General features: G+C 43.8%; 2 protein-coding genes and 1 long non-coding RNA gene across 9 annotated transcripts in view; 1 reads left to right on the top strand and 2 right to left on the bottom strand.

Moving 5' to 3' along the window:
* Window positions 1-4,235, bottom strand: part of DOCK4 (dedicator of cytokinesis 4) — a 251,169-nt gene extending 246,934 nt beyond the window's left edge. For all 3 annotated transcript variants that reach the window (XM_080608066.1, XM_080608067.1, XM_080608069.1), the window contains exon 1: window positions 3,932-4,235. Coding sequence is in view for 2 of the 3 variants with exons in the window: in XM_080608067.1 (XP_080464193.1) it covers window positions 3,932-3,968 (37 nt within the window). In the remaining variant the exon portion in view is untranslated. The remainder of the gene's footprint in view (window positions 1-3,931) is intronic.
* Window positions 4,236-4,264: 29 nt separating this feature from the next.
* The window catches only part of ZNF277 (zinc finger protein 277), a 57,374-nt gene continuing 36,314 nt past the window's right edge, over window positions 4,265-25,324 (top strand). The window contains exons 1-2 of one of the 5 annotated variants that reach the window (XM_080608122.1): window positions 4,291-4,355; window positions 12,000-12,316. In XM_080608122.1, coding sequence (XP_080464248.1) covers window positions 12,265-12,316 — 52 coding nt within the window. In that variant the 5' untranslated portion in view covers window positions 4,291-4,355; window positions 12,000-12,264. Of the gene's footprint in view, window positions 4,356-4,920; window positions 4,979-10,363; window positions 10,462-11,999; window positions 12,317-25,324 lie in introns of those variants that run through there. The other 4 variants (XM_080608124.1, XM_080608125.1, XM_080608121.1 and 1 more) reach the window with 4 other exon arrangements.
* The window catches only part of LOC308201177, a 35,365-nt gene continuing 30,931 nt past the window's right edge, over window positions 20,891-25,324 (bottom strand). The window contains exon 5 of the long non-coding RNA XR_013956093.1: window positions 20,891-25,101. This is a non-coding gene — a long non-coding RNA (uncharacterized lncRNA). The remainder of the gene's footprint in view (window positions 25,102-25,324) is intronic.

Here is a 25,324-nt window from a genome sequence, read left to right as displayed (position 1 = left end):
TAGGTTCAGCCTCCATGCCCCGTACCACCCCACATTCACCTCCCTGCAGGTGACCAGCCCCAAACAGTCCATGCTGTAACAAGAAGACAAAGATCACCCCGCCTGCTCCCTAGCCAAAAGGGGTTCATAAGCCCCAACAAGCACTGTGCTTTGCCTGGCCTCACCTCTAAATAGAGATTTAGGCAGCTTGTTGCAGGTTCATTATTAGAAGTTGTATTAGCGTAAGGCAAAAATGCAAACTGAATTCCACATAAAACTGTGAGGCAAGATCAACATAGGAGAAGGGAAATAAGAGCACTGTTTGTACTGCTTGGGGAGGGATGGAAGAGAAGTTGATGAAGCACATGTTAAACAAACCACATTATATTAGATGCCTAGCATTCTTATGACAGATACATCATGACAGTGGCCACACCACAGTCTTGGTCTTTTGTTGGTTTGTTTAGCTCAACAACAAGCTCACTTACAGTAATGTTACCTCAAAGTCAAAAAAAAGTGATTGCAGCATGAAGACAAAGATATCTCAGCAGCTTTCAACAGGATTGCCAGTGAGACTCATCCAACTGCAACTCAGAAGAATGGGGCACAAGCCAATTGATTCGGCTTTTGCTGTGTGCCAATCAATACGGCCCCTGTGATCAACTAATACACTCCTGGCTTATTCCTCCCATAAACCTCAGCTTATAGCACAAAGTCATTTAATCCTTCTGTTTCCCTCTATAAAATGGGAGATAGCCACACTTCACACCCCTTCGGGAAGCCAGATTTATAGCTTAACCACACTAAAATATCAAGCACTATTTAAACTTCTGAGCTAAATTGGTAGATTATGCTACATGGAATGACTTCAGGACCTGGAACAACATGCCACCTATAAATTAGATGAGGCATTCAGCAACTGCTTAATTATTCTCTGATCTTTCCATCCTAATCTGAAAAATGCCTTCCCAACAAAATTTGGCAAGTGATGTGCTTACCAGACAAAAGTAAGCCACCTACATTGCAGACAGCATAAATGCAAGGTTCACATTCAGGTTAATCAAACCTGAGGTTTGATTCACAAGGTGCAGGTAAATCAAAGACCACAGACAGTACAGCAGTATGCAGAGCTGGTGAGGTAAAGAGAAAAACTGATCCTTTACATCCAGACTGCCTAACAGAACTTCTATCTTTACCCCAGACAGCATCTACAAAATAATCATTTACTCTTGTGATTTATTTATTTATTTATTAAGTTTATTACAGCTAGAAGTTTCCAGTTTGCACCAGCCAGCAAGAATCAACTTTGAAAGCTGCACTTGCTGGTTTGCTGTCTGCAGAGGATCCACAGCTACACAGTCTTAAATGACTCATTTTAACAAAGGATTTGGTTATTGTTCTAAACAATATCGTGCTGTTATGTTCCAAGTCCGTATAGAACAGCATGCAATGTATTTGAGCCAACTCCACTTGACATCTACCAGTTTTAGCTACTGTTAACAGCAATCCAAGAAACCCACAAAAGCTTACCTCTCCTGCCCTACATCAGCACGCATTGTGCTACATGCTCCGCGTAACTGACTGGTGGATGCTTTGTGTGATGCTGTCACTAGTTTGACACAACAGCTGAGGGGATAATTCAATGCAAACGAAGCATCAAAGTGAAATACAGAAGTTTAACCTTCTGTTTGGCAAATAAAGGTATCAAAAACCCAGACAAAGCAAACTTTCTCAGAAGCACTTCTATTTCAATGCTTACTTCAGTCACTGAATGGCTTGGGTTGGAAGGGACCTTGAAGATCACCTACCTCCAACCTCCCTGCTATGGGCACCCACTGGATCAGGTTGCCCAGGGCCTCACCCAACCTGACCTTGAACTGCTCCAGGGATGGGGCATCCACAGCTTCTCTGGGCAAGCTGCTCCAGTGCCTCACATTTAGCATCCTGGGGGATAATAAAGAGCTGACCAAATGTACTGCCTTAGAAATGAAACCCACAAAATTGCAGTACAAAGACTCTCACATCTAAGTGTAATGGTCATCATGGCAGTATGCTACTAACAAACGAACTCAGAGTAAAACAGCCTTCTCAGAAAAAGGCACTTATATGTTATCAATGGTTAGCAGGCAAAAGTTTTAAAAAAAATCGAAGAGATGGCTACTTGCACTAACTGCTCCTCAAAGTGGGGATCAGGCTGTGCAAGCGAGCAACAGCCACCTGGCTACCAGCAACCCTTCAGTGCAGCCAGGTGGCTGTTGCCTGGTTATTCATCCATTTTGGCATGTCACAGTAGAAATGTGCAGCACACAGCATGTGCTGCAAAATTCAGATTGAAAATGCAGATGAGGTCTGATGTTAATGCAAGCCCTGAGCTCTTTATACAAAGGATACATATGCTTGGTACAACTAATCAGGATTCTCCAAGGGTTTTATAATGCACCCGTTTTACCAGGGCAGATAAACACACTGTTATTTAAAAACTGCTTGGAAACACAGCAATAGCACGACTTTAAAAAGGAACATACAAAAGTAGATCTTTGGTACAAAATGCAGGATTGTGTAAAGCAGCTTTCATAAATCAAAGTTTAAAGAATTATACAGCAAGAGACAACTCTTTCTCCAGCCTCCCCTACCGCTGCCAGGCAGCACAATAGCTGCCACCGTAATTGGGTGTGAAGATTTTGCAGATAGCACTCATCATGCAGGTGAGCCGGCACACAGCATAAAACACAGCCCCTGAGAGAAAATAACGACTTGAGACCCGTTTTCCATCATTTTGCGGTGGCTGTACGAACCACGCTGCCACCCCTGTCCCAGGGGTACAGCGGACCCAAATCGAACAGAGGCTTTTTGTTACTATCTTGAATAGCCCTTGGAAGGCGAATCGCAGAAAACCACGGAATGAATTTAAACAAGAATAAGCACCGACTTGTGCCTTTTCGATATCTGCACAACCAGGAAGGACTGTTTCGGCGAATTACGCTTTCTGGCCGATCCAAACAGAGCCGGCTGTTGAGGAGCCACGAGCGCGCCTCTTTAGCGAGCTGAGGTCGCAGCAACACGAGCCGAGCCCTCCCGAGTGAGGAGAGGGGAGCTGGACAAAGCTCCGCCACGTTCACCCACCTAAAGGCTCTGCCGAACAGGGGGACGTTGGCGGAGGGGTAGCACCTCAACGCGTACCACTTCCATAGCGGCCCGGGCGGCAGCTATTCAAACAAGGGGAAGGCTGTTCGGTGCTTGTCGGTGGTATTAAAAGAGATGCTCCGTGGTCGCATTTATCTCATAAATCGGAAAACGCGCTGCCATTGGGAAACAGCGTGCTACTCTCGGAAATAAAGAAATAAAACAAAACAAAAGAAATACACGCACGCACACAAAACCCAACAACAAGCAGACCGAGAGGAGGGCTGCAGCTCCAAACACTCGGCTGCTAACCCCCAGCCAGCCACCCCGGGGGGTCCCAGCCAGGTTTGTAAGGCTCTGCTCCCCCCGGGCGGGGGGCGTCCCGCAGCCCAGCCCCGCCTGGGTGAGGTGCCGAGGCGGCACCGACCCCGGGGCCAGCGGGGCTGCTGCTAGCCGAGCAGCTCGCCCAAGTTGCCGCCCGGCTCGGCAAGGGCAAGCGGGGCCATTGTGCGGGACGAGGCGGCGCGGCGCTGTCAAAAAGGGGGAGAAAACATAAAAAGCCGACGCGCACCGTCACAGCGCTCCCCGCACAAAGCGATCCAGCGGGCTCCGGAGCCCTGCCCCGGGGCAAAGTTGCGGCACGGCTCGGCACGGACCGGCACGGCTCGGCAGGACCGAACAATGCGCGGCGGCCCCCGGCGGGGCGGGGACCCGGGGACCCCTCCCGGCGGCTCGCCGCGGTCCCCGGGGCCGCTTCCCGGAGCTCCGGGGCGAGCAGGTGGCGCGGCGGGGCCGGCGCGGCTCCCCCTTCCCCCGGCCCCTCACTCACCCACGCCGTACTTCTCGTGCTCCGTGGGTATCCACATGCCGGCGGCACCGCTCCGCTCGGAGCGGCGGCCGGCTCCGCCTGGCGGGCTGCTCCTCAGCCGCGGCTGCCCGGCTCCGGCGGCTGAGGCATTGTTCTGACCGACCGACCCACGGACAGGCGGACGCACGGACGGACAGACCGACTAGAGGCGCCGCTCGGCCGCCAGCCACTTATATCTGCCGTCCCGCTGCACGCCGGGCAACGTAGTGCCTCGCCGCGGCCGCGCCCCTCGCCGCCGGCGGCACGGGGGGGACTACGAGCCCCGGCCGGCCCCGCGGCCGCCGGGGGAGGGAGGCTGCGGCGGGGCGGAGCGTGGAGGGAGGGAGGGAAGGGAGCGGCGAAATGGCGGCGCCCCGCGGGGCCGGCGGGCGGGCGGCGCGGGGAGGTGAGCGCGGGGGGACCGGCGGGGTCTGGGGGTGAGGGGGGGGCACCCGCGTGGGTTTGAGGGCGCTGGGGGTTGAGCTGGGCTCCCCCGGGTCGTCCGGGCGCGGCTCGGCTCCGGATCGGGGTGGGTGATGCGGAACCAGCCCCCCGGCTCGGGCGGGGGCTGCAGGAGGCACCTGGGCGCTGAGAGGGGGGCCCGGGAGCTGCGGTTGTGTGGTGTGGTCCTGGGGGGGGAAACAGGGGGAAATGGGGGAAAAAAGAGGAGAATACAGTGTGCAGTGCTGCTCTGCGGGCCGCACCAGGTACGCATCACCTCTAACACGAGTAATTCACCTTTCTTTAAAAAAAAACACAAACTACCCTCCAGTCAAGTCATTACTTTGAACTGGGATGTTTTGGTTTCAGCTGAACAAAAATTCAGTTTTAATGTTTTCACAACTAAGAGAGGAAAGCAGTTCAAGTTGTTCTAGTTCAGGCTGTCTTTTAGCCTGTATTGTCACGTTAGGTTGAATTTCTGTCACCAGTAGTGTGAAAGACACATTGGAAGAAATCATGCAAGCAGGCAGCTTCAAACCTAGGTCTGGAGCGTGCTTGTTCGGTTTCTCTTCTAGTTGTCAAACTCAGGTAAAGAGTAATGTAAGCACTTTTGTGTTGTTTCTCTAGTATGTCCCCTGTTTCTGTTCACAAAACTCATCTCATTGTAATGGTGCTGCTAGTTAAAGCAGTACTCTTGCTTTATTTGTGTTGGCATAAGCTTTGCCTCCATGAGAAGCCAGTCACTTCTAGAGGACTGCGCTAGTGTAACTGCATACAAAGGCAGAGCTATGTTGTTTTGGCTGTTGAAAAGGTCATCAGCTTCTGTCTGTGCAAGTCTGTGTGACACTGCATATAGGACTGTGGGGTGCTAGAGACAACGAGGTGAGTTTCAGGTTTTTCCAGGTTACTCGTGTGAAGACATCGAGACTAGTATGAAGAAAGTTTATTCCGTAGGAATTTAGAGGTCTGACCTATGGTGTTTCCTTGTTAGTGAATTCAAAAACTCATTGATAGTATTAGTGAACATTCAGTGACTTTGCTCAGGATTCCCAGACTTGCTTTACATCCTGTTGCAGATCCTTTGGAGTCCCTACATGACAATATGTGTAAAAGTCAGGATTGAAAATCAAAACAGCAGGTGCCAGGCTGAATTAACTTCTGTCCCGGCCTATAGATTTCCATGTACGTCCAAGCAATCTTCCTCTCCATGAGAGAGGGCTGCCAGCATGTTGGCTGGGAGTCATGAAATTCTGCCACAGCCTTTTAATTGCTGTCCGTCATGTTAGCCATGACTGTCTTCAGCATGTTTTTATTAGGCTTGGAGCACGTCTTCTTTCTTGCCTTGAACAAAGACAAAACTAGCCAATAGCTGAAACATCCTTTTCAAAATTATTCATTTATGGTCCAGTCGCTTAGAATAAACAGATCTTGTACTATAAAGCACTGCCTGTAGACAAAGAAAATACTTGACACTAATATTATCATTTCCCTGGCTCTGGGTAAAATTCCTATTCTTCCAAAAGTTTCATTTCCACGTAGCTGTTCACTCTAGCATCATGTTGTGCTTCCATGTGCACCTGAGAAGGTGTGTCACTTCTTTGGAGACAGAATATAGGAAAATAAAATATAATACTTTTTCCTGTCTTGCAATTTCCCGTTTATAAGAAAGCCTGTGCTTGTATATGCTAATACAGGACTGCGTTTCTTTCTAGTTAATTTACTCCAGCAGCTGTCACTGAGTGGCTTATAAAAAACATATCACTGTCCACAGTACAAGTTATTCAGTCTACATTAATTAAGCTACATATCAACATTTCTTACAGCATCTGGCAATGGATTTTATTTTTTTTTTTCTGGAAGCATGTCTTTCATAAATTCATAGGCAGTCTGAAAGTTACAGTTTCTAACTTAGGGTTTTAATGTGCTCAAATGCTTTTCGGTACTATGCTCCTGGAGCATACCATGTCCAAGCACGACATGTTATTCTCCCACATCTATCTCTTGTGTCCTGTTTTAAAGGGAATTTGACTTATTGTGAAAAACTGAGGCTTGACTGGTCTTGTACAAGTCTACTCTTCTTTTTAATTACTGCCTAGAGGATACTTCAGTGAAAGTTGTTTTGTTTCTGATACTATAAGCATCATTTCTTCAGCTCTATTCTAAGTTCCGTTTGTTAAGGATGTTATGAGAGCTGCTCAGTCCAATGGACTCTGGGATCCAAGGATTCCTCTTTCCTGGTTGCTGAAAGCCAGTTTTGTGTATTTTCAGACCTGAGAGATGTTTCTCTGTCCTGGTTCATGGATGCGGCTGCTGCTGTTCCTGTCTGCAGGTCTGGCCAGTAGCAAGGCTGAGCATGCATTCAAGAGGGGCGTGCAGAAACACGAAAATCTAATGGTTGGCCATGCAGGCAACCACAGAGCAACTGGCTTTATCATATCCTCATAAACACCTATACCACTCACATAAACAACAATACGGATAGCCCAATCTTGTTCTTCCTTTCTGGTTCATCATGACTGACATTCACTATAGAATCCTCTCTAGATTTCCAGGCACCCCCCATGTTAATAGAGCTCTTATATATCAGCATGGGCTCTAAGTCTGTTTAACATCCATTCCTGGACCTTGGGCAAATTACGCAGCATCTCAGACTCAGTGTTTCTAAATGATGGTCTCCTCCTACTCACTTCTGTCACTTCTCAGGATGCTGTGGAAATGTAAATACACCCTGGTCCCTCAAGTTGCTGATGTTTAGACCTCTCACATGTACCGTCCAGCCTCTCCAGTTGTTGATGTTTAGACCTACAAGTACTATGGCTGTGGTCCCTCCAGTTGCTGCCATTTAGACCTCTTGCATTTCAGGCTTTCCAGTTGCTGGCATCTAGACCTGCAGGCCCAGTGACCCGAAGTTTGTTTTCCAAGTTGCTTATGCTTAGCCCTTGCAGCACCCTCATTTGTGTGACAGAGTAAGATTGCACAAAAGTTAAGAACATAATTTAGTCAGAATATAGGATAGACTGCAGAGATCCTGCGCAGGGCTCAAGAGTGTACTTACATGCAACTGACTCTTTTTATGCCCATCTTCTCCATTTTCCTGTGCTTGTTCTTCTCTGTCATTATCCCTCCATTTCTCCCCCCTTCTCACCTCCCAGGTAAATCTGCCCTTTATTATTTCTTCCCCATTGGTCCCAGTTGTTCTCTGTCCGTAACCAAATTTGGTATTCTGATGCTCTTACCTGGGTCATTTCAGCCTCTTATGGCATCACTGATACAGTAAGCTCAGCCCTGCAGGTCTTGCAAGATTTCACTCCCCAAAAGGTCCCAATATCCTCCCCCACAGTTCTTTGTGAAGCCTGGCCATTTCTCACACAACTCCCCTCTTAATTATCTGAAACCCAGCCATTCTTCACAGTTTTCTTTGTAGCTCTCCTGCCTACTGAGCTTAATAGTGCACTCAGTTTCTGGGAGTGGGGGAAGTGAAGCACTTCTTGGCTCCCATGTGCTAAATTAAAGATGGGATTTGGCCTCCACGTTGCTGCTTCCCTTCTGTTCTGGAAGCTGGAAAGTGAGCGGGGGAGTGGACAAGTGTTTCTCTTTTCCCACTCTTAAGTTGCCTCCCTGGGTTACTGCTAGCTCTGACAATAGCATTGTAATGACAGCTTCCTCCACGTTTGCTGCTCCAAGCTACGTAGGAAGGTACGATGCTGCAGAGCACCTGAGGTAAAGCTCATGCATGCATCGCAGTGGCTCTGCTGGAGGAGCAATGAAAGGGATTCCTTGGCAGTAGCCCCAGGCCGCTCAGGGCTCTTCAAAAAAGGAGACTGCCTCTCTGACCCCCGCTCTGATCCCCGTACCCTGGGAGAGCCAGGCGGAGAGAGTGGTGTTAGCAGCAGCAGTGTCCCTGGCAGCGCTCTGCCCTAAAGCCCGTTCTTAAGACGTTAAAGGTTAAGGACTGGGGTACTCTTGTGTTCCATTTAGGGTGACAAATTGGATTGGGGTTGAAGTCCACTAGCGAAAGCACAGATCCAGGCTGTCACTTCCAGAAGCATAGCCACATCCATGGAGCCTTTGAACACTGCCATGACCTCTAACCCTGTCTGATTATCTGGGCTCTGGGCTTCTTACCCCGCGTGCAGGTCTCCTCCTCACCAGCTAATCCATCTTGGTGTTTGCCGTCAGAATGGAGGCATGCACCCACACTTGTCTCACGAATACCCCATGGCCATAGATCCCTCAAACATTATCTCAGCCTCAATGTCCGCTGCCTGGACTGCCTTGCAGGCCTCGGCTCTGGTTGTGCCTGGACCTTGAGCCCCTTACCTGCCACTGACTCAGGCCTTGTCTTCCCAGGTACAGGTCTGCTTATACTCACTGGTTGTTTGTTGGCTAGTCCAGATTGAATTTTGCTAGCAAATTACACATATAGCTATGGTAAGTACAGGTTTAAATTCACTAGGAAGATAAAAATATGCCATGATCTCTCTAGTTGCTGGTGTCTGGCCCTGCAACCTGCAGCCTGTTGTGCAGTTGCTGACACTTGGACTTCAGAGCAGTCTTACACATAGGACAGAGGGTGAATTATACAAAAATAGTTAAGAAAACGATTTAATAAGAAGAAAGGCTAGACAGTGGTGATCAGGTTCAGGACTTCGTCAGAAAAGTGTACCCACCAACAGCCTGTTTAAGCTCAATTGCCCTTTTCATTCCCCTCGCCCTGCATTTCCCTGTGTTTGTTCCTCCCAGATCCTTCCCATTTTGTGCTGTTGGCCCCTCCTCTACATTTCCCATAATAATGTTTGCATAATCCCACAATCCGCATAATCCACAATCCCTTCTGTTTCACACAATTCTGCAAGCACCCTCAAATATTCCATAGTATGTACAATAATTATGTTTCTCAGTTCTTACCGGTGACAAAGTACAGGTTGAATCTCTTCAAAGCTAGGTCTGAGTAGTTCCCTTAATGGCATTAGTTCCTGTAGTGACCAAAGACTTCTGGTCTTCAATATTGTCTCTGTCATCACCTGCTCGTTAATGTTTGTGTGCCTGCGCGTAATCCATCTTTTTCCCTGTTACTTGTTATTTTATACTGAGTAGTTGTTAACCAAATATGTTAATGAACCAGATGACCTCCCATTCCACATATCCTTATACTACCTATCCTACCCAAACAGTCCCTGAGTGAGTGAGTTACCTCCTTCATTTTCAAACATCTGCCATGTGCTTTTGTGAGCAGGGAGCTGATGGCTACTTTCTGTCAAGGGCGAAAACCCCAACAAGGTGATAAAGCAGCCATTACCCCAAGTGTGTAGCTGTCACTTCTTGCCTATTCATTCATCAGAGTTCCTCAGACATTAGGTGCGTAGGAGGTAGGTCACCCAGCCCACCCACATCTGTCCACATCTGCCTGATGGTTTTAGAGTTTGGTATCCTTCTTGGTAGCCTTCTTAAAACCCAGCCAGTTCCAAATGTTGACACACGTGTTTGCATCTTCGTTTGTTCCTCGCTGGAGGCTTCCCCCTATCCACCATGCCACTGTCTGTTTTTTAAGTTAAACCTACGCATTCAGTTCAGGATTTCAAGACCCGGTGTTTCCACTGTGCCACAGATTTTGGAGAGAGGAAGAGAGTCCTTTTGCCAGTAGGCACTATAAGCTCTTTAAAGGATTTCGATTTGATGCAGGTTAATCATTGTGAATAGAACAACTAGTAATTATACCTGGAGGATAGGTTCGGTAATTAATGTTGTGAGCACAGCACAGTTTATTGTAATGTGATTACAAGAACGAATCTCCTAAAACAGTATTATCTAAAAATGTTTTAAGAGCATATTTGTTATGATTTTTAATTAAAAATGCAATCTCATAGTAATTTGAAATGGTTACCTAATAAGCACATAGGTCACATGGAGGAGTGGAAATTACTAAGTTACAATTGGTAAAATAATCTTTTATGTGCTTCTGTCTTTGAATAGTAAAAAGGCAAAAAACTTCCATGCAGCTGTTACAATAAGACCGCAGTGTCTTTTAGCCTTCCACAGGACACTTCTTACAACTACAGAACTGATGACAGGTGAATATACAAGTGAAACTAAGTATTTTCTTAAATGCGTAATTATGGCTTAATAAAATAATTAAAGGATTGCATTGCTTGGTAATACTATCTGAGCTGCCTGTTAACCTGCCATAATTTTACAAATAGATGTGTTACAAATGTTCAGTGTGTTTTATCTGAAGACAAGGGGTGTCTTCACACCTTGCCATGAATATATAACTCCCATTAGCACAAGACATAGACTGTGTTGTATTCTCCAAAAATACCCAGTAAAGGCTTGCAACTTGTTTTTCTCTGAATTCAGAAAATTTTCATAGGTTAAATGAAGAAGAAAATGGATGGCCCTGATCTTCATTAGGTATAATTTCTTTAACTGCTTACTAGTGGAGGTACAGCTGTATTTAAATCCAGGAATCCAAGCCAATTCTTACCTGCTCAGAGTTCAGTCAAGGCTTTGACTTAGGAGCACACTACCAACTATCAGCCACCATGTGCGGAGACTAGAGCTCTGAGAAGTAAGCTGCTTCAGACTATCTAAGCATGTGCACGTGGACCGCAGCACAGCTTAAACATGATAATTGTTGCATGCTAAGCCTTTACGTTTTCTGAAATCTCTGCCCAGACCTTCCATTACCTGCGTAAAGAAGGGCTATGGAACTGGTGAGGGGCCTGGAGCACAAGTCCTGTGAGGAGCGGCTGAGGGCGCTGGGGTTGTTTAGTCTGGAGAAGAGGAGGCTCAGGGGAGACCTCATTGCTCTCTACAACTGCCTGAAAGGAAGCTGTGGGGAGCTGGGCGGTCAGCCTCTTCTCACAGGTAACTAGTGATAGGACCAGAGGGAATGGCCTCAAGTTGTGCCAGGGGAGGTTCAGGTTGGAAATGAGGAGACATTTCTTCTCAGAAAGAGCAGTCAGGCATTGGGATGTGTTGCCCAGGGAGGTGGTGGCGTCACTGTCCCTGGGGGTGTTCAAGGAAAGGTTGGACGTGGTGCTTAGGGACATGGTTTAGTGGGTGACATTGGTAGTAGGGGGATGGTTGGACCTGATGATTTTGGAGGTTTTTTCCAACCTGTATGATTCCGTGATTCTATGATAGCGAGTGGTGGTTCCTTAGTCTGCAGACTGATGAAGTCATTTAAACTGCCTCAATATTACCTGAAAAGAGTTTCTCATTACTTGAACAAATAATGGATGTGGAAATGCTTTATGTAGATCTGGAGGTGACGGCCAGAGAGGTACAAGTTTTTGTGATTGTTCTGAGTGTAGCACAGATGCCAGGAGAGTTTGCTGTGCCCCTTGAAACACCCTGTTCACAATTATCTTACTGTGTTTTGCTTTGCTAAGTTCTCTGGAAGAGCACCAAACCTGTAAATCATATCCTCTGATGTCTGCAGTAAAATGAGCCTGTCATATAGACAGATGATGGAGTTCTCACTCTGAGACTTCAGGCAGCTTTTGTGAAGAGGGATGTAGTGCTTAAACTGGGATGCTGTTGTAATAGGCGTGGATGGTAGGAAAGGAGGACAAGGACTTAAAAAAATATTTTTTTTTTACTTCAGTACAGGTGAAATTCTTGATTTGTCTGTCCAGACAGCCTTCATAACGTTTCTCAACCTTGTGCACTTCTTCCATCGTGTCCTGTGTTGCAGTCCCTGCTAGAACTCCTTACCTGTGTGTTCTCAATGCCAAAATTTCAGTGCTCCCAGATTGTCTCTGAGGCTTCTCCTTCACATTCTCTTCCATGAACACCCAGCTGGCTGAAGGCAGAAGGAAAGCCTGAAAGCATCCGAATGTCCTTCTGTGGGCCTTTTAAAATAGCTTTGAATGTTGCATCAGGATATGCATAAAAGAATCGCACAATGTGGGAAGAACCATGGTAATGAAGACTTGCTAATTGTTGAACTAAATAATGTGTTATCAGTACTATTAAAACGATGTAGCCAGACTGAAACTGTACTGCCTAATGTGCAAATTCTTGAAAGCTGCCAAACTGCTAAGAAGTTGGTTTGAGGGATGTGCAATTTTCCTCAATAAGAATATGCCAGATACTACATAAGAATACAAACATAACGCGTGTGGCTATTTGAGCAGTACTGTTTCATGTTAGGGAACTTCTCTGCCCCACTTGGTGGGGCAGTAGATTTATACCCTGAAATATAAACAATAGCACTTTTTTTTACTGCACAAGTGTGAAGTGCTCAAACCTCATCATAAATAAATAGTTACCCATATTTGATACTTTGATTACGGTAGGGAGCCCGGAGTGCTGAACCAAAATCTTTATTAATTTTACAAAACATGCTACATGTTATGGCAGTCAAATTGTAATTATGAAGTAAATGAAAATAACATTGTGTTTTGCTTGAGTTTATTCTCTAATTAAAAAGGATCATAGATAATCAATGTACAGCAGTAACTATCAACTTTTAATGTTTCTGAACTGTAGGAAATGGTGTAGTTACAAGTCTGTTGTCTGGTCATTGATATCAAGGCCGGGTTTCCCAGCGAGTAATTCCATGCTTCAGTCTTCACTGCTTGTTTGCCACTACTGTTTTGATACAGTAGAACTGTAAATGAGGATTTGGAGTAGATCTTTTGTCAGTGGCTTCATTAGTCCAAAATTCACTTTTGTCATCCTTAGTGATATATTTCAGCTGGCTTTATTAAACTTTCTGTTTGATTTTTTTAGCCTTATGTTTTCACTGGACCATCTCTTCTGAACGGGTATTTTTCCACTTTCTTTTATATTTCTCTGATTTTTGTGAAAGACAGTGACCACTGTGAAATGGCCCAGCTGCTTCTGGTTGATGCCGGCTCATTTAGATGTCATTCTCCCATTTATCATCAGTGGTTTGGTCCCTGAGGAGCAGCTGTTCCTCTTTCTTGCCCTCTGTAGTAGCCGCAGGTTAAAAGCCTTCTCTTTATCTGTCTGGTGTAGAAGCTTTATAACTAGATATGCCATCTGTTTCAACCTCACAAGCAGGTACGGTGTGGTTCTTCTACATTAACAAATAATTTGGCGCAATAGGAAGGGCACGGTAGATAAAAGCAATTGGTGCTGCAGTCCCTACAACTGTATTCTGTGGTTTGGCATTTTTACTTGGGATCCCATGCAGTCAGCCTTCCCACACCAACCAGCCTCAGCATGCCCGTGATGCAGAGCTGTCTGCAACGGTGCCCCTTGTTGGAGACCTGTGCCAGGACTTGGAACGCGTTTTGCATGTACCTGGACTCCAATCAAATCTAGTTAGCGTGCCCCAAAACCGCCCTCTGAACCAAACCCATGTGCAGAGCAGCCGGAGGCTGATCAGGGATGTCAGGACTCCTGTGCGGGTTGGATCTGCTCCGAGAGGTGCGGGAAGAGGGAAGGGGCTGGTGAGGAGCAGAGGGAAGCGTGGCACAGCGCTCTGCCAAAGGTCTGCGTGCACGCTGCGTCAGCCCAAAGCAGAACACAACTCATGGCATGGAAACAGCAGTGGTTATGGAACAAATGCTTGCAGTAATAAGTGATGCTACTGTCACTGGAGCATCTTGCTAGCATTTGTCTTGACCAGTGTGCCAGCATGGAATTTTATTATGACTCAGTAATGCACGAATAAATGAGATAGAGCTTTTTTTCTGAAGGATGGCATGTAACAGAAAACATCCTGCTTGAGGTTTTAATTTGATTTTGTCTTCTGTGGAATGAAAATATGCAGCCTGTGTTATTACTGTGCTAATTTAATGTTCAGGAGTCTGCATGTATTTATACAGTTAGCAAAATGTTGCCTGAAAAACATAAACAACTTGTATCAGTAATTCTCATGTTCTAATTCTGTTTCTTGAGGAAATTAACTTCAATTATTTTACCATCCATGTCTAAGAGCTACATTAGCAGAAACAGTCAGTAAGTGTACACCATACTTAAGAAGTAAAGATCCGTGTCCTATGTTTAATAAATGCATGAAGGTGAAGAGAAGTAAGTACAATATCACAAAATGTTCATTTCAAACTCTGGGATAAAGTCAGAGTATGTTCACAGAAATCTGATATGGACTGCGGTGAGATGTCACCGAGATCTACAAGACATTAATATTTGAGCTCTGACTTTAAAATACTTTCTTCTGAAATTAGTTTTCCAAAAAAAAAAAGTATAAAATGTGTAAATAGTGGATTATTTGAAATACAGTCAAGGCTTTGTTTTCCTTAGCTAAGGTATCAATTAGGCTGAACTATATTGATCCACATCACTGCACATTATAATGAGCTGTCCTTTTCAGCCATTGTTTTTTCCAGTTTGAATACCAATTTATGGAGGTTTGATTCTAAAAGTAGAAACAACTTCTTTTGCTGTTCTCCATCTGGAAAAGCTCCAGGTCACTAAGAAAACAGCAACAGCCCACAGTGCTTCTGATACCACAGTGCTTCTGATACCACAGTGCCTCTTCGTTGTACTCATTCACCTTAAATACAAAATTCGGTAAACAAGTTGGCCTTGAAGGCCTTCTGAATACCAAGAAGCTCTATCAGAATACCGGAGTGAGATTTCCACCCGTCCTGCCATTATGAAACCTACAAACGTCAGAAATGGGGTTTCTCGGGATACACTTTGAGTTTAGGACTAATTTCTGTTAGCCTTATAAAAATTAAAGTGACAGTTACAATGAAAATTTCACATTTTTTAAAACTCGTTTTTCTCAAACGCATTTTTCAAGGAATGTATATCATTGGAAAAGAGTTAGAAGCCCTGTAATACGGTTTAGTCAGGAGCATGGTAAAATTCCCATTATAATCACGTGAGGGTGTCTCATAGGAACCTCGAAAGGAGGCTTTAGATTTTTACAGGAAAATCAGACAGTCTTACTTTTGTCTATAGAAAGCAAAGCAAAAATTTAAAAAGACCACCAGGAAGCCTTTTTAACATCAAGAGGAAAAATTTTGAATCTGTGTAGATAAATATGTTCTTGGGAATTGAATCCTTTTAGAGGAATAGCAAAAGTAACAGGAGAAAAGATGAGGAAAATTCTTGTAATAAAGGATTATTGATCTCTGCTAAATAATGACAACAAGTACAGAGTAAACTAGTTAACACATTATAGAAGAAATATTACTCTCCTTATTAAATATACTGTTACGACCCCTTGGTTTTGTAAGAGCTAAGGTCACAATTGTAGTAAATGGAAACTAAGATAGACTCCTATGTACTGAATTTGTCTGCTGACAGCAGGCCTTTATTTACGAGCACTTGCACATCACTTTGAAATACAGAAAATCAGTATTCTGTGTTAGACTGTCTAATGTGCCCAGTGGTGGTGGAGGGCATTGGTATTTTTGTTATTCAAAAGCTTAGGAAAACATCTTCTGAGACACAGGCTGAAGGAACTTCAGGTTCCTACAGGTTACCTATATGTTGTATGGTTTACAGAAGCCTGAAAGAGCCTTTTTGTAAGTATTCTTTCTTCACAGAGAGTGTGGTCAAGCATTGAAAGAGGCCGCCCAGGGAATTGATGGAGTCCCCATCCCTGGAGGCATTTAAGAGATGTGTGGACATGGTACTAAGGGACCTGGTTTAGTGATGGGACTCCGTAGGTCACTTGGCAGTTGGACTTGGTGATCTTGGAGGTCTTTTCCAACCTAAATGACTCTTATTCTATGGTAACTTCAAGCTTGCTAATACTTTCAGAGAAGTCCATGGAGCAGTGGCAGCGGTAAAATACACAAGCACTGAATTCACATACAGATCTTCACTTCTGACACCCTCCAGGGGATATTTTTAGAGGTTTAAAATCAGTCTTGATCAGCATGGCAGCAGCTTTCATTTGAAAATCGCTGAGATTTAGTCTTTAAACCTCAGCCTTAAAACAGCATTGTTTAATATTTTATTATGATGCCTTTGATATGCTAATGTATACAACAGCAAATTAACCAGGAAAAAAAAAATGGTAATTTGAATTAGTTAGGTTTAGACCATAAGTACAAAACAAGAACCAAAATGACCACTCTTTTCCTGTTTCAGATTCTTGTGTTGGGTATTTTCCTCCTCTCCCTGGGAACTAAACATTCAGAGTTTCAGGCCACATAATTACCTTGGTAATCTTTCAAGATAGTAGGGCAAGTTTTAATCATTGCTTCTTAATGTCAGATTTGAATACCTTAACACAGAACTGAACTCCATGTCTACCATGTCATGTGATCACGCTAAACAGTAAAAGATTGATATTATTTGCTTCAAAAATAACTTCTGTGCTGAAGTGTCCGACTATTCTGTCTAACCCCTGAAAACACAGAATCATAGAATATCCCACGTTGGAAGGGACCCATAAGGATCGAGTCCCAACTCCTGGCACCACATAACTCCTGGCTCCACCCCAAAATTCAGACCTTATGACTAACAGCACAGTCCAAATGCTTCTTAAACTCCGACAGGCTTGGTGCCGTGACTACATCCCTGGGGAGCCTGTTCCAGTGCGCGACAACCCTCTCAGTGAAGAGCCTCTTCCTGATGTCCAGCCTGAACCTCCCCTGTAGCAGCATGACACCATTCCCTCAGGTCCTATCGCTGGTCCCTGAAGAGAATAGATCGGCACCTGCCCCTCCACTCCCCCTCGTGAGGAAGCTGTAGACCACGATGAGGTCTCCCCTCAGCCCTCTTTTCCAGGCTGAACAGGCCAAGTATATCAAGGCCAAATCAGTATAATAATTCATATAAACCTAAGTAATTTATAAATATCATTTCTTAACATTAAACAGAGGAGATGTCAGCGAAGACCGCTGAGTATGGAGTACCACCTCAGAATCATCTTGATTTGCTTTATTACTTTTCTAATAATAAAAAAAAAGTATAGACTGATACAGTTCTTGAGTTATTAAGACAGTCTCTCTGTATTTATGCTTACAGTTTTCATCTTGCCAATGCACCGAAGTAAGTCTGATAGCCTGCTGAATGAGATTGTTCACAAGAGCAACATTTGCACAAATAAATATTTGTAGAACTAACCACAAAGTTTGCACAGCAGACTGCACCCAAAGCCAAGATTCAGGAAAGGAAACGTTTGGGGAGGATCATATGACAAAGCTAAATAAGTGCTCTTGGGAGGACGGAGCTGGAGGATGGAGGGGGGCTGATGGCTGGTGTAAGTCATACATGTGCCACATTTGTGGTTTTGGGTAGTGGGCAGGGAACAGGGTAGAGTAGAAGCAACTGAGAATTAAGGTTTATGGAAAATTGCATGAAGTAATTAAACTGAACTTGGTTTCCCAATTTGTGTCACACCCCTGAATAGATTTGTCTGCTGAAGGTGTTAGAGCTGCAGAGGAGGAAGACTGTGGTAAGGGTATCCAGGAGGAGCAGGCAGGGTGGGGTTAGAAAAGAAGGTGTAGTGATGGGAGTGGAAGACAGGCATGCTGAAGGTGTTTTGGCTGTGGGAGTAATGAAAACCAGCACATAAGAAATAGCCAGGATCTATCCTGCTAACCTAGAGCAGCACCCACAGGCGAGGCTAAATCCTAAAGCACCTCCAGAGGAATTGGTTCTTATGTATTGACTGGCAGGAGTGGATGCATTACAACTTGGGAAATACTCTGAAGATGTTACTGAAACCGATGAAATACCTGCTATAGGAAGAGTCCAAGATAACAGCCTTCAGTGGTTGATGAAACAGCAAAGCAGAAGTTCGGCTATTAATCATCACATCGGCTATTAATCATCACAAGTTGTCACTTGTGGGAATTACTGTAGATTTTTTAATTCCAACTTTTGGACAGGGAAGGTAGAAAAAAAACAGGTAAACATATATTCTTTTGGTAATTTTTTCCTAGTTTTGCAAAGGATAGGAATTGACTTTGTATTTTGAGTATAGCACAAGTTATAGCACAAGTTTTTTTTGACATGGGTACACAGGCAATGCTACCATTTCATCCTCCAGGTGTTCTGTAAACAGAAATGGCACTAATTTTGTTTAACAGCAGTGGTAAGAAATCAGAGTAGTGCTAAAGGATGTAATAAAAGTATTTCAATCTGAATTAAAGATAAATATTGTTTCATTTTTATGACAAAGACATCAAACCCTGCTATGCTAATGTTACTCAATGCTATTTACCCAGAAATGAGGTATTATGTGGCTCTGAGCTTGCACAGAACTTGTCTGTAATGTGTTAAGTATTTATAAATGGCATATTAGCATCAGCACTTAAATATTGTTATGACTACTTATTAGGGTCACTTTCATCTGTCTGTGCACATGTATGTATGTCCCTCTCAATGTGAGCACAGTGCTTTTGCTGTGGTGTTTCTTGTTATTCACGCAGGGTTTTGTCTTCCTGGGCTTAAGCAGAAAGATGGCAAGCAGTGGCATATACCTGTTGGTGAACTAGGCAATAATGTAGTCTATTATTTAAACATAATCTCGTTGGCAAGCGGATTGGTTTTGTTTTATTAAAATTCCAACACTTCACATTTTTATTAATCACTTTCCCACTCCTTCTATTCACTTGTACTCTGATGCCTCCACTCCGGTACCCATAGCAACACTTGTTAATGCTAATGAAACTGCAACATCCTAAGCTCCCCGACAGAGCAGCCCTGTTAAATATGGCTATTTAGCACAGTTGTATTTCTGTTAGTTCCAGCTCCCAGCAGACACCTGCTCTGTAGAAACTCACTCCTGCGATACTAGGATTTGGTAACCTACAGCTTTTCTTAGATCTGTCATTTTACTGGAGTAAAATTCACATATTCCCGGACAGCGGATGCTACAGAATATGTATGTTTTCTGCAAAACTGGCAAGGTTTAGCTGTAGGATTAAGCATGCTTTTGAAGTGCTCATTTGCATTCAATGAAAAACCGCACAGGGCTGAGCGTGACTGATCTTGGGGGAAGCTACGGGATGAGTCCTCTCCTAGAGCACATGGACATTTTAACTAAATATCGTCAATAGCATGTTAACAAGCAGAAGTAATAGCTAAATAATTCCTCGTGAACTCAGACTGAATAATAATTCAACTTAATAGAAGTACTTGAGTGCTTTAATACATAGAGCGAGGAAATTGTTAAGTGTATTGATTCTCCGTTCCCTAAGGAACGTATTTGCATGTGCTATTGGTGAGGATGATGACAGGGTGGTTTATTTCCTTTATTCTGAGTTTTGTTTTTGAATACTGTTTATTTGGCAAGTCATTAGTCATCCATCTTTCATACTCCAGAAAACAAAGGAAAAAATCCTGTAATCAGTATAAAATCTCTTCCAAGAATGCGACCACAAATTAGGGAATGCAGCAGTGCCAGCAGATAGGTTCTGTAGTGCCAAGGTTGCCAAAGAAGGAAGCTGTCATGTGTGCGTTTCGAGAGGCGTGCCAGTACTTCTTGATACTCGTTTTTATTACAGCTCAAGAAAACTCAAATACTAGGCAGAGCTTTAAACCTACTCTTTCCAGAAGAGTTTTAAATGTGGTGCTGTTTTGTGCAGAGTTGCCTGTAGGGACACAGCCTAGCTCCCTAACGTGGGGGGCTGGTTATTCTGAGAACTACATCTTTTTGCCATGTAAGCGGTGTGAGCTTGGGGGAGGGTGCTCAGCCTTTCTGTTTGCCAGTAGGCATCTGTTATGCTGTTGTTGCAGAGTGCCAGGTTTGCTGCGCGCCTTTTGTTTTCCCGTCATTTGTTCTCCCCTTTGTTCTTTACATGTCTAAAACGCTCAGTCTTTTTACTCGTTGTTTGGTCTCATTTATTTGCCCGTATATCTTTGGGGCGTTCATTTTTGTTGTAGGATCGTTTCAAGTTCTCCTGCTAATCTCCTCATAATATTAACCAGCTGTATTAATGAGATAATAAACCAGACTTGTTGGTAATGAATTGATTCATTCAACTACTGGATTTAATTAGAAAGACACTTAACATTCCAGCAGATGTTCTTATTTTGTTTCATTGTCCTTGTGTTACCAACAGTGGGCTTATAAATACATACTGTACATGGTGGTATTTACATAATATGCTCTTCAACTTGAAGCCTTGTTGTTGTGCCATAACACTGCAAAAAATGGCATGAAACCTCTAAATTTCTGTCCTAAGTCAACTGGCATGAATTCCTCTGTCATCATTTAATTTCTTCGGATACTCACAGTCCTGAATTTTCAGAGTATTCTCTGGAAATATTCTTCAGTGTTCTTCATCTGATCAGAAAATGCTTAATTTTCCTAAAAGGAAGTAGGTTTCTTCTGTCATAGTTAAAAACCCATGGTACTGGGCTTATGTTATCTCCTTTCTAGTCCCGTGACGTTCATTCTTCGTTTTGCAGTGGCAAAACTTCAAAAGGAAGGGCATGAGTGCCCCTCTGTTCGGCGTTCCCTGCGGACTAATCGGGGAGGTCCTCCCTCGGCTTGCTGAGTGCCTCCTGGAGGGGTCTGCCTCTGCCTGAGCTCTGGCGAACGAATCGAGGCTGCAGATTCCTTCCCGGGGCCGAGCCATGTGAGTTAGCAATCAGAATAGTGAAGCTTTGTTGTTGATCTGAACGCTGGCAAGCAGAGGAGCCAGCACAAGCGAAAGGGCAGTAGGTGGTTCAGAGTGGGAGGATGAGGTGGAGAAGGACAGAAAACAAGGCTTCCCTGTGCTTGGAGGTGGCAGCAAGCTGTGCACTGGCTCACCTGTCTCCGAGGACTTTGCCTTTCACAAGTGGCCTTTAAATGCACAAATCTTCCCTTGCTTTTCTTCCTGCTACTCGGATCTGCTGTATTGGCCATAAAATTACACGGCGTGTTGCTTTGTGATAATTGCATGTGTGATTGTGCAGAGTACATTGCCTGTATTGCTATAGTCTTTATTGTGCCTATGTGGGTATAGCACTTACTTAATGTGCAAACTAACATTAGTTTTGAGTTGGGAACAACGGTATTTAAAACTAAAAATGTTCCAGTAAGGAAAATGAATCCATTTTGAGCCTGTTGCTTCATTAGTTGTGAAGGTTAACTAGTCTATATTTAACAGCAGTTAAAATAAAGCCATATAATTTCTTTAATGGACAGCGTCTTTTCTTTCGTTGCTGTTAAGGTGGTACATAGAGCATGTGGTGTGCAGGAATCGGGATTCCATTGTACTACTATCGTATGCATACCTATAACAAAAAGTAATGCCTATTCCAGTTTTCAAAGTAATTTGCATAATCCACATCATTTTCTATACCATCTCATTATCAAATGTCTTTAAAGTATTCATTTTATTTTCCCCTGAAGAATTTGGTATAGCTTCTAGTCTTTGTTTTCAAAGAATATATTCCTCTAATCTCTTCTTTCTAGCAATTTACATTTTTAGCTCTGTATTAGCTGTAAAAGACTACAATTTTATCTGTCATGTTAAAGGTTGAACAACATGGTGTCAGCTGTCAGCTGTCAACTGTGTGAATGACAGAGGGACTTCCTTGGCTCCTGAGTAGGGTGGACTTCCTCTGAAGTCTTTGGGTTATCTACTTAAATAAAAGTCATGTTGATTTTCCTTTGGGTAGAGGAGGAGAACTCACCGGTGAAAGGAGAGTTGGGCAGAAAATTTACGGAGGGATTTTGTAAGTAACTGGATCTTGTGCTGTTCACCGCAGCCACAAATAGGAAGGGTGTTACGTGATAAATTTTGCTATTAGTGAACTTTTTTTTTTTTCCAAGTAGTAAGCATTAGGGCCAACTGAAGCATTGCAGAAGAATCTCACGTTATTTGAATGAACTGGACGATAAAAATGCTATTCAGTGTTAACAAATGCAGAGCAATGCACTTGGGAGTGAACACAAAGAACACGGCCATTGTCATGTATGTTAATACCTGATTTATTTTTCTGAGACTTTGGAAGCACTGACGATAATTGAATGGTTCTGAATGATCCTAAATGCAAGCAAAACACTATGAATAGAAAAGGAACAGAAAAAAGATTGAGGAAAAACTGCACTGATTTAGAGATCCATTTTCTTTTGCTCTTGTTTTCACCCCACTCCCTTTCCCAACTAAAAAGGGTGAGTAGGACAGGCAAAGGGTTGAACGAGGGCAGCGAGGAATGAATAACTGTGAGGAGAATGTGAAATGCTGCTGCAGGTTTTGGTAGGTGTTAAAAGACAGACAATTTCAAAAAGCGCTGAAACAACTCCATGAAAGGAAAATCCTTAAAATGCTGTTAAACCGAGACACAGATACAGCCTGTGTCTTAAACTCTCCACCCTCAGACTGATAGCAGACTCTGCTATTTGTGTGATCGCTGATGGTTTGCCCTGTTTTCCCTAGGTATTCGCTTCTTGCCACTGTCAGACAGGGTGCTTGCACTAGATGGATGTTTAATCTGACCCTGTGAAGTCATTCTTGTGGCAGTAGGTTTTAAGAGAAAAGCTTGCAGCTTTTCACTCATTTTCACGCGACTGCAAGTGGGAGTCTGCTGGAGCCTGAGAACTCCATGCAAGTGTTTTACCTCCCTGGTAGCCCTTAGCTGTGCTTTAGAGATCAACAGCATTTCTTCAGTACTTGTGGCCACTCTGCTCCAAACACAGCATGAAAATTAGCTGCTTTTTCAGGGATTTCAGTAATATGCGTAGCTTTATTTGGACTATTTGATGTTTGTGTTATGTGCTAATCCATTAAGTACTATGCTAAAGGCTGTACATCTTTGTTCTGTGCATTTACCTTCTTCTTCAGTGTTTTCTTGCAGCAGATGAGTACAAAGATTATTTTTTTTTTTTTTTTCCCCTCGCCTCCTCCTTTAAGTGCCTTTGAAATAAATTGCGTAAGCTTCTTCAGACGCCACACTGGTCCAGCAAACGATATTTAAGTTATCGTCATATGGTATTAGCTACTCCCTTTGGCCATCAAAAATACTTCACCTCCCTTTATTCCTTCTGCAACTCACCCCTACGCTGAAAGATAAACAGGTCTGTTCTTCAAGCCCAAATAATTGTTTCTGCCTGGTACTTGTGCTAAGGGACTGTATCAGCTCCTTGTCCGTGTTGAATAGCAAATCTTGCCATGCATACCTATCTTTGGAAAGTTAGTTCGTTGAGGCAGATAGGCTTTTGTTTATTTGGACTTCTAAATGTTTAAATAGGTCATTGGAAGAGACCTAAACCAAAAATGAACAAAAAGCAGACTAGTGGCTTACTGGGCACAGCTGACCTGGCTGACAGAGTATCCTCTTAGCTCTTTTGGTGTCAGTGAGAGTAAGCAATTGCAAAGGAAATTAAGTTGCTCTACTTTTCTCTGTAAACACATTTTAATGATTCTCCAGGCTATAAACCCATGCCGACTGTAAGAATGCACAAACCTAGAATCTTGCAGGTAAAACGTTCTGCTTACGAGTGCTGACCCTTCTGTCAGGATTGCCATACCATTTTGTGTAGCAGTTGCTGTTCTTAAAATAGGAAAAAATGGAACAATTTATACAATCCCAATTTAATAAAGAAATATCTAGGGGAAGGGAATAGGCTGATGTGCAGGTAAAACTAGGAGAAAAGAAATGTTAGACTGTCAATTGCAGTTGTATTGCTCCAGGTAATGGTGTGCTCTGTGCACTACCATTGCTCCACGCTGTATAGTTTGACGAGATAAGCTGAATTCAGTGTAACGTGTCCATCAGTCTTCTGCCAAGGCACTGCCTTGCCAGGAAGTTTTATTTTTCAAATTGCTTGGGTAGAGGCTTTAGCAGTTGTGCAGGGCAGCTTTTTAGTTCCACGAGCAGCATGGAACTCGAGAAGCTGTACACCCTATCGTTTTGTCCTGCAGCAGCAATCAGTGCACGCTGGGGCTGCTTTGGAGGACTACACGTGCAAAAACCAGCTGGCCAGCTGCTGCTGAGCAGCACGTGTGATGGATGGGGTGTCCCGCGCCCCAGTCTGTGCCTCTTCCTTTACCTGACTGAAATTTGTCACAGGGCTTTTAGGAGTTTCATGGCTCTGTCTCTGAAACTTCAGCCCTTCTTTGATTATTTCAAAGTCTTGTCAGAGGATGGTGGGGTGAGTTGCAGAAGAACTTTTCTCCTAGAAAAAAAAGCTGAATGGATATGATTCCTAAAATTATTTTTCATTTTTTTCCATGTGGACAAGTTATCAGATTTATCAGGTACCAGATTTAGTGTGCTTGGCAATATAATACGTCCATGTGAATTTTGTAGGGTGAAAATTGTCGTACATTTATTCTTCTATCTGATAAATAGTGTTAATTAAACTTCCATTAACCTTACATATTTTAAAATTCTGTGACAAAATAATAGGCTTGGGAGAAGGCAGGAGATGTCCTTATCTTTTCTTAATTCTGTAGATACCTTCAGAAACTGAAATGTGGGAGTTTCTCTCTGAACATCAGCACTTTTTCACTGTACAGGTGACTGAGCACTGGCACAGGCTGCCCAGAGAGGCTGTAGAGCCTCCCTGCTCGGAGATCCTCAAAAGCCACCTGGACGTGGTCGTGGTCAACCTGTTTTGGGTGTCCCTGCTTGAGCAGGGGGTTGGACCAGATGGCCTCCAAAGGTCCCTTCCAACCTCAGCCATTCTGTGAACCTGTGAAATTTCTTTCCAGAGGCGTTCATATCACTGCAGGAATCCAAAGATGTGGAGTTTTCAAGTTAATTTCATATCACAAGAGTCAAGGAGACCCGTGATGTTTTCTGTTTTCATTCACGATGCAGGCACTATTGGAGAGCTTTTTCTGTTTGCTTTTATTCTCCTTGTGCTACCTGAAATTGAAGATACGTATTGAAATGGATATTTTGTTTCTAAAATAAAACCTCAGCAAAGACCGAGGTATGGTTTGTGTGGAAAATGAACAACATGGTTTATTTCTAGACAACTGGAATTTGGTGAGGCTAATAGGGCCAGCTGTTGAAATCTGATGGTCACACAGCGTGTCTTAATGAATTACACTCACTTCTACCAGTGGAAGAGCTTAGGAATTC

This window comes from Anser brachyrhynchus (assembly GCF_964034855.1).
Source record: "Anser brachyrhynchus genome assembly, chromosome: 1".
In the NCBI taxonomy this organism is placed as follows: Eukaryota; Metazoa; Chordata; class Aves; order Anseriformes; family Anatidae; genus Anser; species Anser brachyrhynchus.
This window is presented reverse-complemented; position numbering and strand designations above follow the sequence as displayed.